This window comes from Tauraco erythrolophus, chromosome 14 (genome assembly GCF_009769465.1).
Source record: "Tauraco erythrolophus isolate bTauEry1 chromosome 14, bTauEry1.pri, whole genome shotgun sequence".
In the NCBI taxonomy this organism is placed as follows: Eukaryota; Metazoa; Chordata; class Aves; order Musophagiformes; family Musophagidae; genus Tauraco; species Tauraco erythrolophus.
In genome coordinates this window covers 194,954-206,959 of record NC_141478.1, presented here as the reverse complement: position 1 = coordinate 206,959, position 12,006 = coordinate 194,954, and the positions used below count along the sequence as shown (strand labels likewise).

Below are 12,006 nucleotides of genomic sequence, written 5' to 3'. Positions count from 1 at the left end.
TTTTTAGGCTCTGGTTTGGTTTCTTTCTTTTTATCCTCTTTCTTCGAATCTTTTTTATCCTCTTTCTTTCCATCATCTTTTTTTAAGTCCTTTTTCTCCTTCTTAATCTCTTTCTTTTCTTTGTCTTTCTTCTCCTCCAGTTTGGATACTTTCTCTTTGAGATGCTTTTTTCCAACCTTGTCTTTTGCCAATTTCCTTTTCTCAGCTTTAAGAGCATCACTTGTTTCTGTCTTTATCTTTTCATGTTTAACAGGTTTCTCAGGAATTTTCTCTGAGTGTTCTTTAACCTTTTTCTCAATTTTAGCATCCTTTATGACTTCTGGTTTTACCTCCTTAATCCCCTCCTCAACTGCCTCTTCTTTCTTAGCTTGCTTTGTCACAGATGGCTTGGGGGAAGATTTAAGACTCTCTTTACTGTCTGCTCTTTGTTTAATTTTGGTCTGCTTCAGCACAGGTGGAGGTATTCCAGAAGTGATATCTTTCTGAGTAGCCACTGGGAACCTCAGAAAATCCAGGTGCTTGAGTTTCTCAAGACCTTCCAGTATCTTATTTTGAGGAGCATTTCCAGGAAACAAAACCCTTACAATTTTTTCTGTTGGGCTAGCTGGAAGCCACACCACTAGGGCTGTGATGGATGTGAGATACGGAACAGAAATTTCACCTTCTTTCCCGCTTGCAAGAATTATGCCAGTCTTTGCTTTACTATTACCAGCCCATTTCTGCATTAGAAACTGCATTTCTTTACTGTCCTTGACAGGATTCAGTATATACATGTCCAGCTTTCCCACTCCCATTTTGTGGAAAAGCGTGATTGGTTCGATGGTACTGCTCACCACCCTGTAGAGAGGCTCTGATTTAATGCCCAGTCTGTTGAGATACTGCAGTGTCAGACAAGCTTCTTCGATGCTCCTCTTTACTTTCATGGACGATTCAGGCATCTTCAGTTTTTCAGGAACATTAAAAAAAACCACCCCTAGCTCAGGAGAAATTAGGTTCTTCATCCAGTCACTGTAGTTGGTAGAGCCCTGGGATTGTTCCTCCTCTTGCTCAGCGACTTTCCTCTGCAGCAGACCATTGATGCCAGGTAGGTTGTCTGCACCAATGTGGGTGAGCAGGATCGAGTCAATCCTATCCAAGTGCCTTACCAGCTTCCAGAAGCAAGATTTCCTGTCAGAGCCACCATCCACAAGGATGTTAAACCCATTGACAGCGAAGAGAGCAGAATCACCTCTTCCCCCAGGGAATATGTAGCAGCAGGGTTTAGAAAGCTTCAAAAAGCCCCCTGAGGTGGGTGGCTCCAGGAGATCAAACGGAGACGGCACGTCGACTGTCTCAGAGACGTATTCTGCAAACTCAGACACCCCATCCATTTCTGGCAGAACTGGATCAGGATTCAGTTTCAGATTAATAATTTCCTGAAATCGAGGATGCCCAAGGTTGCTCCAGTCTCCTTCTCCCAAGCACGACACAGTAAGGGAGGCCTTGATATCTGAGTCAGTGTTGCTAAGAATCTGGGTGACCTAATGAGACAAGCACAGACAGATAAAAGTCAAATAGAGCTCTGAGAGCAATGCAGCACTTAAAAAAATAGCCAGTTAATGCAGAAATACTGAAGATGGCACGCGCACTTTACTAACAGGAAACATTGAGGACAGATTAAATAGTCCAAAAGCTCATTGCAAATAGATGCATGGGGTCATGTTCTGCTCTCTTTTGAAATTGTAATGCTTCCTGACTGTTGGGAGTGCACAGAGACAAGACCTCAGGAAAGAAAACAAAAGCAGGAACCACCTTGTCCTCTCTCCTTACTTCTTCCTATTTAACCTGGGATATCAGTCAAAAGTAGCAGTTTCTTTGTGATTTGTGAATTCTAATCCTGAGATATCGTTTTCAACCTAAGCATCATTATCTGAACTTATCCTTGCTCATCGGCTAGTGAATGATCATACAGCACTTCGCGCAGTTCTAGTGCCATAGGACTTTCTTTTATGTTCAGATTCATTTCCTTTCCTGGGACCTATTTTGAAAGTCATGACTCTATCTCTGATATACATACGGGGCTGGGGACGTGCTACATGATTAACAAGTAAAACGAAGGTTGATATAATTTCCAAGGGTCCTTAGAGCTATGCTTAACATATCCTGAGCAAAGAAGCATTAAACCTCAGACTTCCTAAGTATCTGGAATGAGATTAGCATACTTCTTTACACTGTGTTCTCTTGCTTAGGCAGCCCTTAATTGAGTAGTTAGTGTCCAAATAAATGGGTACCAGAAAGAAATGAGAACACTTAGCCTAAAATAAATGAAAGTGGGCAGATTTGCTGATGTAATTACAGCAACAGTGATATCAGTTGTCAAAATATCACCCAGCCATTCCTGCAGCAACTGTACATTCAATCACATGGAGGCATTCTAAACATCTGGCACATAATGATCCGTGGAAGTAGAGCTTACCAAAAACAGAAGCAGCATATCTGTATTGGCAATGAGCGCCAAGAGAAAGAGTTTAAAGCCTCTGAGGAAAGCTATAGTACACCTAGCTAAGATTATTAGCATTGGAGCAGAGGTTCAGAGAAGTCCTATAAGGTTTTCAAGACCCCACTGGACAAAGCCCTGGGCAATCTTGTCTGAATTCAGTGCTGACCCTGCTCTATGCAGGAGATTGGACTACAGACTTCTCAAGTGCCCTTCCAACCTGAATGATTCTATAATCCTATGATTAAATAACAACATTTTCAGTTATTTAATCATCATGTAGTTACTTAATCAGCATTTAGTAATCCCCTCATCATCTTTACACACCCCTAAAGAACACACTGAACCTTGTGAACAGCTTATGCTTGCTGGACTGACTGTGAAATGAAGAGAAATACCCAAATTTACTAGGGTGATGATGGCCTCTGTTGGCTGGTTTTTGGAAGCTGCCCACAGATATTTTAAGACCAGCTTTAAGAAATTTTGAGTGTCTGCCCACTGCAAAGCCAGTCTGGAAGGTTATTTCATGCTAAGCACTTAAAAGGTGGAATCACCCGTGCCTGCCACCTTGGAAAACTTAAGCCAGGGAGTTAAAGCAAGATGTCCAAGACTACAGAATGAGTTATTTATGATGTGTAATTTTTTACTGGATTTCAAGCCCATTCCTCTGCAGATCTGCCACCTGAAGGAGCGGCACAGGCTACAGTGCTCTATCACGTACTCTGTGAACAGGAGGGGACATGCTGGCTTACGGCTCACACTCACCTCCGGGTCTGAAAGTATCTCAGCAAACTTCTGGTAAGTGAAGGTGCCCGTCTGCAGGATCAAGTCTCCCTCCTGGTCTGAGCTCTGACCACAGAAGATCAGTAGTTTGTGGGCTGATGTATCACACACCAGTGAGCGGACCTGTTACCATGAAACGGAGTGTTGCAGTCAAAAAGTTATCTATATGCCTCACCAGCAGCCAGAAACCAAATCACACGGACAGGCATTATTCACAAACAGCCAAAACATAAGTTCTACATACAAGAGAGCAGGTTATTGAAGAGGGAAGACACTGCTACTGCCTGCCCAACACAGCTCCCTGTCACATCATAATTCACATTGAGAAAGTAGGCCAGTGCTAAGAGAAAACTTTTGGCATTACACTGCCATGTAAGAGGTTGGCATATTTAGACTCTCATCAAACTAGAATGCTCAAGGTTCAGAAGCCTGCCACCTTGTTTGCTAGGAAATGCTACAAGCTTCTGAGAAATCCTTAAAATTGGGCAATTCTAAGGCACTAAGTCTTCCAGGAAGCAGCTCGTTCCTAAAGGGCTATCACCCACCAAACCATACGCTCTCATGTGTTTCTTTGTCTAGCAGTATATCCTGCCACAGAATACTGGTTACTGCATATATCTTATTGGCAAGACTGGCCACTTCACCACACCTTGCAGCAGCCTGGCAGCATGTTCAGACTCTCCAGAAGGTGCAAAGATCATGACTTCTATGTCAAGCAAGGGCAGGAGTGCTGATGTGGAGAAAACCCACTGGCATCTGGTCCTTACCTCAGACACGATGCTGTCCACATTGGGATTTACCAGGATCACTGTCTCCAGAGTATCGCTCCGGTGATGGAGGGTTCTTTGGCCTGGGGAGAGGCAAGGGATTAGATAGGATGGGAGAAGCTGATGAGACACTGAGACAGTGTCTGCCTACAGATGTTTTAGCCTCAAAAATTCTGCTTCAGCATGGGTTTGATTGCAAGGCTTCCACTTGTATTCTAGACTCAATTTAATAGCTGGGTCTCATAGAACAAAGCAAACTCTTCTCAGTAACAAGGAAAAAAATCTTAGTTCTGAATCAGCACAATTTGCAAGTCATCTTCAACGTGTTCTGAAGTCCACAGTGGCAGGCATGTCAAGCTGCTCACTGGTGCCAGACAGCTGTGCCCCATGAACGCTGGCACAGACCAATTATCCCCTCCAGACAGAAGTATCTTGCCTCATTGCAGCTACCATGGAAAGGTATCTCTGGATGTTGTCCAAGCCTTAGTCACCACAGGGCTCTGTGAGCCAGCTGGTGCGTGCTAACCCTTCATTAGAGTGGTGCAGCACTAATAACAAATCGCTCATCAAATAAGTTTTTTCTCTTATGAAGTGCTTTTCTTTAATTCACACGTGCACTCCTAGAGGTAAACTGCTGCTGTGGGAACAACCTCTACGGTAAGAATGCTTGCTCTCCTGTCTCCCTCCTGTGAGAGTCACAAACAGCCACCCAGATAGGACTCTGCTCTCTCTATATTTAGGCAAAAAAAAAGGAAGAGCTAAAGAAAAGCAAGCAAGAGCCTGGTAGTGCAAAAAAAGCAGTTTGTGTGCTCACCTTGGCATGGGCATTACATGGGTATTTGGCAAAATACTGACACAATGCCTAGGCCTTATTAATTTATTAGAAAGAAGAGTGGTGAGTGCCTGCCATCCTGAAAGGCGAGGCTGAAGTTCTGTACCCACCTGAAACAGCTCTGGGAAGCGGGACGATGGACAGGACCATCCTGCAGCATCTCCCTTGACGTTGCAGGCAGCACATAATTTTTTGGATTCTGTTCTTTGCAAATACCTACCTCTGGACATTACACCCATTTCACAAGCCAGGCACTTAGAACTTCACTGATGAAATGTATCATTTATAGGGTTTAAATCTTTCATAGGCTTTAATCCCTTATACAGACTGGAAGGCCATAGATCGTCACTGAAAATGGACATTTATTTCTATTTTTCGTCTTCCAGGCAACTGCTGCTTTCTGATAATGTTGTTCTTTCTACCCTCTCTATTCCATAACCTCCCATCAGCTCTCTTTCTGGGCAGATCTCAATCCTTCTAAAGTAGCTTGATCAAACTGGTATTTCAAAGACAGACACCAAAAGGATACAAAAAGAAAGAAGTCAGGGAAAGGCCAATGCTCAGTATAGAATCATAGAATCACGGAATGGTTTGGGTTGGAAGGGACCTCCAAGATCATCCAGTTCCAACCCCCCCGCCATGGGCAGGGACACCCTCCACTACACCAGGTTGCTCAAAGCCCCATCCAGTCTGGCCTTGAACACTTCCAGGGATGGGGCAGCCACAGCTTCTCTGGGCAACCTATGCCAGTGTCTCACTACCCTCAGAGGGAAAAATTTCTTCCTTATATCTAATCTAAATCTCCCCTCTTTCGGTTTAAAGTCATTGCCCCTTGTCCTATCACTACATGCCCTTGTAAAAAGTCCCTCTCCAGCTTTCCTGTAGGCTCCCTTTAAGTACTGGAAGTACTGGAAGGCTGTTCAGCCCGGAGCCTTCTCTTCTCCAGGCTGAACAGCCCCAACTCTCCCAGCCTGTCTCCATAGCAGAGGTGCTCCAGCCCTTGCATCATCTTTGTGGCCTCCTCTGGCCCCGCTCCAGCAGCTCCATGTCCTTCTTGTGCTGGGCACTCCAGAGCTGAATGCAGTATTCCAGGGGGGGTCTCACGAGAGCAGCGCAGAGGGGCACAATCACCTCCCTCAATCTGCTGCCCACGCTGCTTTGGATGCAGCCCAGGACACAGTTGGCTTTCTGGGCTGCCAGCGCGCGTTACCAGCTCATGTTGAGCTTCTCATCCACCAGCACTCCCAAGTCCTTTTCCTCAGGGCTGCTCTCAATCCATTCTCCGCCCAGCCTGTACTTGTGCTTGGGATTGCTCCGACCCACGTGCAGGAAGCTGCACTTGGCCTTGCTGAACTTCATGAGGTTCTCACAGGCCCACCTCTCCAGCCTGTCAAGGTCCCTCTGGATGGCATCCCTTCCCTCTAGCGTGTCCACCACACCACACAGTTGGTGTTGTCTAGCTTTAATCAAACTCAGTTTACTGGGATGTTTTAATCTGGCTGCCAGCAATTAAATATAAACCAGACAGATATGCCCAAAAGGCAACTTTCAGCCCAAAATGAAAGCAGCTCTAAGCTCTCAGCAGAACTATTTACACTCTGCATCTCTAGCTGCTTTGTGAACTCGTGTTCTTTCAGTTTGTCTAAAAATGCTTCCTCCAGACTAAGACAAAGCTATCACTTGTGCAAATGAAATGCTTGCGCTGAGTTCAGTGGCATTTCTGCCACTTGATGTGGGATGCGGTATACGGATGAGAGGGGCTGGGAACCGAGCCCCTGCACAAAGGGATGCTGCACGTGAGCCCGAGGGCAGCAGCGTGGCAGGGTGGCAGGTAGTGCAGACGAGGAGGGCCCACATGGCAGCCAAAAGAAGCAAAAGCCTACTCATACTCGAGGTAATGGTAATTGCGAAGGCATTGCTGACACCTCGGCGGTGCTTAGATCCCAGCAGCGAACACGAGGAGCACCTCGTTTCCGCACTGATTGCACCGAGTAGTTTTCACACAGCTCACCCCACACCAGGACCTCTACTCATATGCTGCTCAGAGCATCCAGAACAGACACAAACTGCTCCCATTTTTCAACAGTATATCTGGGACAAAGCAAAAGCCATGTCACTCCCCAGGCTCCAGCTTCTGCCACCTTGCTGCCTGTACATCCCAGACAGAAGTTTTGGCAGTTGTTACCCATGTCACTTGGAGAACACAGCTTGGTGTACAGAACCAACACCAGCAGTCTCTTCCTTGTGCCACGTGAAAGGAGAGCTCTCAGGCACAGTGTAGTCACTGGTGCCCAGCATGGGGACATCCTTCTGGGCACCAGGTTGTCAAGGCGCTGAAGCAGTGCCGCCGGCCTGAGGGCTGCAGGCTGGGCAGTGCCGGGCAGACAGTGCCAGCTGGACAGGGAAAGGGGCCTGTCTGCAGGACTAACAGGCATGAAAATTCTGCTGCTCTTCATCATTTCTGTGGTTCAAGCCCAAGCAGCTGAGCTTTCACTACTAAGACTGATGAACAAAGCGGGGCTGGTTAGCATTCAGCTCGCATCCTCTCACCCCCGGAGGGGCTGCCCCCTTCATACTTGAAAGAAAGAGAAGGGTTCAAGCTATGGGGCCAGCAGCTGCTGGCAGATGAAAGGTGGGAATGGTGACGTACTGAGTCTTGTGAAGGGTCGTGAAGGTGATTAAGGGACTGAAGCATTTTCATATGAGGTGAGGTTGAGCATGCTAAGCCTGTTTAGGCTGGAAAAGAGAACACTTGGGGTGGGGAGGGATCTTATATATAAATACCTGATGGGAGGGAATGAGGAAGAGGAAGTCAGACTATCTTCTCAGTAGTGCCCAGTGACAAAACAAGAGGCATAAATTAAGACACATGGAATTCCATCTGAACAGAAGAAAACACTTTTTTTTTACTGTCAGGGTGCTCAAACCTGGAATAGGTTGTACAAAGATTGTGGAGTATCCATCCTCAGACATATTCAGAACCCAACTGGACACAGTCCTGGGAAACCTGCTTTAGCTGACCCTTCTTGAGCAGGTGGGATTGGAATAGATGATATCAAAAGGTCCCTTTCAACCTACAATTCTGTTATTCTGTGACTGTAGCGCAACACAGCCCTCCAGACCTTTGCTCCTGACCTGCTGTTGGGCAGATTTCCCTTTTTCATTTGCAGCAGCTGGTTCTCGGAAGGATACAGGAGCACAGCCATACAGACAGGCCATTTCCAGGAACACTGAATCACTGCACACACACACATGCCAAACCCCAAAACTGTTCTTCAGCGTGATTCAGAGATAATGCAGAACAGCGCGTAAACTCCAGGCTGAACTGCAAACCGTGAGCTGGCAACACGCTGACCTAACCCAGCCTGTGAACTCCCTGGGTGTTTGCCCCAGCCCCTGCTCACCCCCCGGCTGCCAGCAGCTGCCTCCCCCCTCAGCTGCCTCCCCCAGCTCAGCGGCAGCACCCCTGTACGCGACAGAGCAAATGCTGGGCTCTGCCCAGCTGAAGGAACACCCATCATCCCAAAGTCTCTTTGAATCCGAGTGCTCAAGGAGCCCTTTGCTGGCTGTTTCCTCCACACAGGCCTGCAGAAGCAGCTGCAAAGACAAAGGATTTAAACGCAGACTGGGGCATCCTTCTTCTTGCTAACAAAAATTATGTGCAGCAGGAATGAGGAGTGGTGCAACCGACACTGCAGACTGGCATGGTGACTGGAAGCACACCGTTCGGGTCTGCCAGATGTTTGTCCTTACTAGAGCCCTGTCACAGTGAAAAGCATGCCTGGAAATACCACTGCAAATGGTAAAATACCTTAATTACATTTACTAATACGAGAATATCCTTCTCAGGCACCTGAAGACTGCTGTCTTCAACTTGCCTGGAGCAAACATCTGAACATAGCGCTCTGACCACAGCTCTCCAGGCACGTTCTGAACACAGATCCCTGACCCTGCTCGGCCCTCTCAAACTAAGCTCACAAGCTGCTACGTTAAATGAAATCTCTTCTCCCCCAGTAACTGTGGGAGTAAACTTCATTAGCACTGAATTTCTCATTTCATATGAATCTTCACTTTGTGTGTTCAGGCACATTCTGCTTACTGCAGTCATCACAATGCCTGTGTGCTTCCAGAAAATGTTTCTATTCGTCACGTCCTCACCAAGGCAGAAATGCCCAAGTCTTCACCATCTGTTCCTTAAGTTTCTCGAGTCCCTCATAACCACTGTCACCTATCTCTCAAACTCTTCTAGTTCTGCTGTCGCCATACGATGAGCAAGAGCAGAAGTATACAAGACGAGAAGGAATACAAAAGATTCACAGGGTGGCATTATTTCGTTTTCCATATTGCTCCCCATCCTATTTTTTTATGCATCATAACATAACCTGACACTAGCTTTGCACCAAATAAGATCTTCTGATGATCTGGAAGGTTTCATTTTTCTAGTGTGCTTGATTTTGTAGTTTTTGACAATGAATTTAACGAGACGTCATGATGACTGTTAAATTTAATTGCAGAAGTTCTTCACAGTCTTTTCTAGATATAAGTAACCAAGTCATCTACAAATTTAGCCATCTCCATGTTCATTCCAACCCCTTTCCTCATCACTACTGTATTGATCAGCTGTATAGTTAGCAGGAAATCATGACGCCCTTGTATTTTACCTCTGAACAAACTTGACCATATATTTGTTTTCTAATTCAGTTTCTGTCTCTTGGGTAGGATTTGACTTATGGTATGAGTTGCCTTTTACCCACACAAAGTGCTTGCTGCATAATGTATGTAAAGATTTAATACACAAACGCACCTCATTCATGACCTCACTGAAATTCCAGAAAACAGACAGGCATTCTCCTTCTCCACACAGATCATGTTACTTACCTTCGAGTAGAAGTAATATCACATCCATCCTGAAGGACCACAGAGGTTTCTCTTTCTATGGGGCAGCCACCTCTTGGATGGCAGTCAGCAGAAACTGACCATGGAGGCATTACACAAAAATGTCTCAGAGGTGATGAACAGCTTCTCTAGGCAATAGTAGCAGAACTTCCATGGCTAATACGACGGCAGAATTTCAGGATGTGCAGGCTGCGCTCATGGATCATTAGTGGGGAGGGAGGAAAAATCTGATTTTTTTAAATTTTTTATTTTTAGGAGTATGTATCACTTACATACTAGAAAGGCTGAGGAGTGACCTCATCGCAGTCCACAGCTTCCTCAAGGTGGGCAGCGGAGGGAGACGTGCTGATCTCCCCTCTCTGGTGACCAGCAATATGACACAAGGGAATGGAACAAAGCTGTGTCAGGGGAAGTTCAGATTGGACATCAGGAAAAGGTTCTGCACTCAGAGGGTGGTCAGTCACTGGAACAGGCTCCCCAGGGAAGTGGCCATGGCACCAAGCCTGTCAGAGTTCAAGGAGTGTCTGGATGATGCTCTTAGTCATATGGTTTAGTTTTACCTAGTCCTGCGAGAAGCAGGGAGTTGGACTTGATGATCCTTATGGGTCCCTTCCAACTTGAGATATTCTATGATTACGTGGCCCATTGAGTGTAGAATTAATTTGTTATGGTGGATGATAGCACGTGATGAGCAAAGCCACATAGGTTTTGGAGTCAGTGTGAACTAAGCATCCGGGGCTACATGCACAAAGAGATAGAAGGTGAGAGAATGAAAGACCAGACACTGTTGTTTTAGTGATTAGCAGTCAAGCAAAGAGGACTATGCAAGGAGGTCAGTCTAGGCTAAAACAAAGGACAGCTCTCTAGGGTGACTATGTGACAAACAGGATGCCCAAGAAAGAGATGATCCTAGAAGCAGACAGATGGCCATGGAGGCAGAAAAGGAGGTCACACTGTCAATACAGATCCTTGTATGCAATGTCTTTTGCCACTCTAATTGAAAGCATCTAAAAACCCCGGTAGCTGAATAATAAATTCTGGGCTGGTCCAAAGGGCTGGCGAGGATAGCTGCAAGAGCTGCTGATTGTCATTCGCTTTAATCTTTCAGACCATCAAACCTCAGAGGTCGTCTTATTCTGTTAATCAGAGTGGGAAGAACCGTGGTTACAACTCACCATGCTGAAATCAGAGATCAATTGTCAGGGCAGCAGGACCCAGGTTCTCACCTTTGTGAAATATGATCACCTGAGCCAGAGCACTAAAGAGTCATCTTTTGAGGGAGAGACTGTGCTGAAGTCAGTCATGACACTCAGACTGGTACACCAAATCATAATGAACGTAAGGGCCACAAAGATGATTAACGGACTGGCACATCTCTGATGAGAGAAGGGCTGAGAGGTGGGACTGTTTAGCCTGGGAAAGAGAAAGCTCAGGGGAGGGATCTTACCAATGTTTGTACACATCTGATGGCAGGGTGAAAGTCTGGGCTGCAGAGCTCTCAGGACCTTGCCATACAGAGGATGGAGACTGTTCATCTGGCCACACAGAAACCAAGCCTCTCCCCATCCAGGGAGCATTCTTTATTCTTCATTACCTCCCTTGTCCTTCCCACACCCTTTGCCTCTTTTGTCCCTAAGATTATTTGAGCTTACCAGGTGTGGTTCTACCATAAAGCAGACACCAATAGTAAATGGATCAAAAATACCAAAGTTTCAGTCTAGACATGTTATCAAGACACACAAGCCACACTGATTAAAAACTGACTCTTCCTAACTTTCTGATCTCTTACCTCATGTTATGAACATCTCTCTTCAGGGTAGCACTTCTGAAAGGACTCTCCTTACAAGACCCTAGATATTGCTATGGTTCAGTACCTTTTGCTACACTTAGCAAAGAGCTGAGCCTCGTATTACATGGTCTTCCTGATGATCTATTGAAAAAAGTCCACCTCTGAAGACAGTCAAACCATGCATGAGGGTTCTCAGAGTTCACATATTTGCATAATTAACATGAGCTAGTGCAAGCTAAAAGACTGCCATTTCCTTCATTCTGAAATGACATCATAACGCTGAGATAGTAACTGACTCTTTCATTCTGAGGCTGTGAAGTCCCCAACTGCAGCTTCTTCAGTGCCAACGGCAGAAAAAGGATCCAGCCCCAAATGGTGTCCATTCAGAGAAAATGACACAACGCATTCATTCACAAACACTTCAAGACCGTACCAAGTACAGCAAGCTACAGCTCCTTGGGAC

General features: G+C 45.9%; 1 protein-coding gene across 1 annotated transcript in view; it reads right to left on the bottom strand.

Annotated features, from left to right (window-relative positions):
- The window catches only part of MAP1A (microtubule associated protein 1A), a 66,457-nt gene that overhangs the window by 10,618 nt on the left and 43,833 nt on the right, over positions 1–12,006 (bottom strand). The window contains 3 exon segments of the mRNA XM_086620542.1: positions 2–1,520; positions 3,242–3,382; positions 4,027–4,109. Coding sequence (XP_086476668.1) covers positions 2–1,520; positions 3,242–3,382; positions 4,027–4,109 — 1,743 coding nt within the window.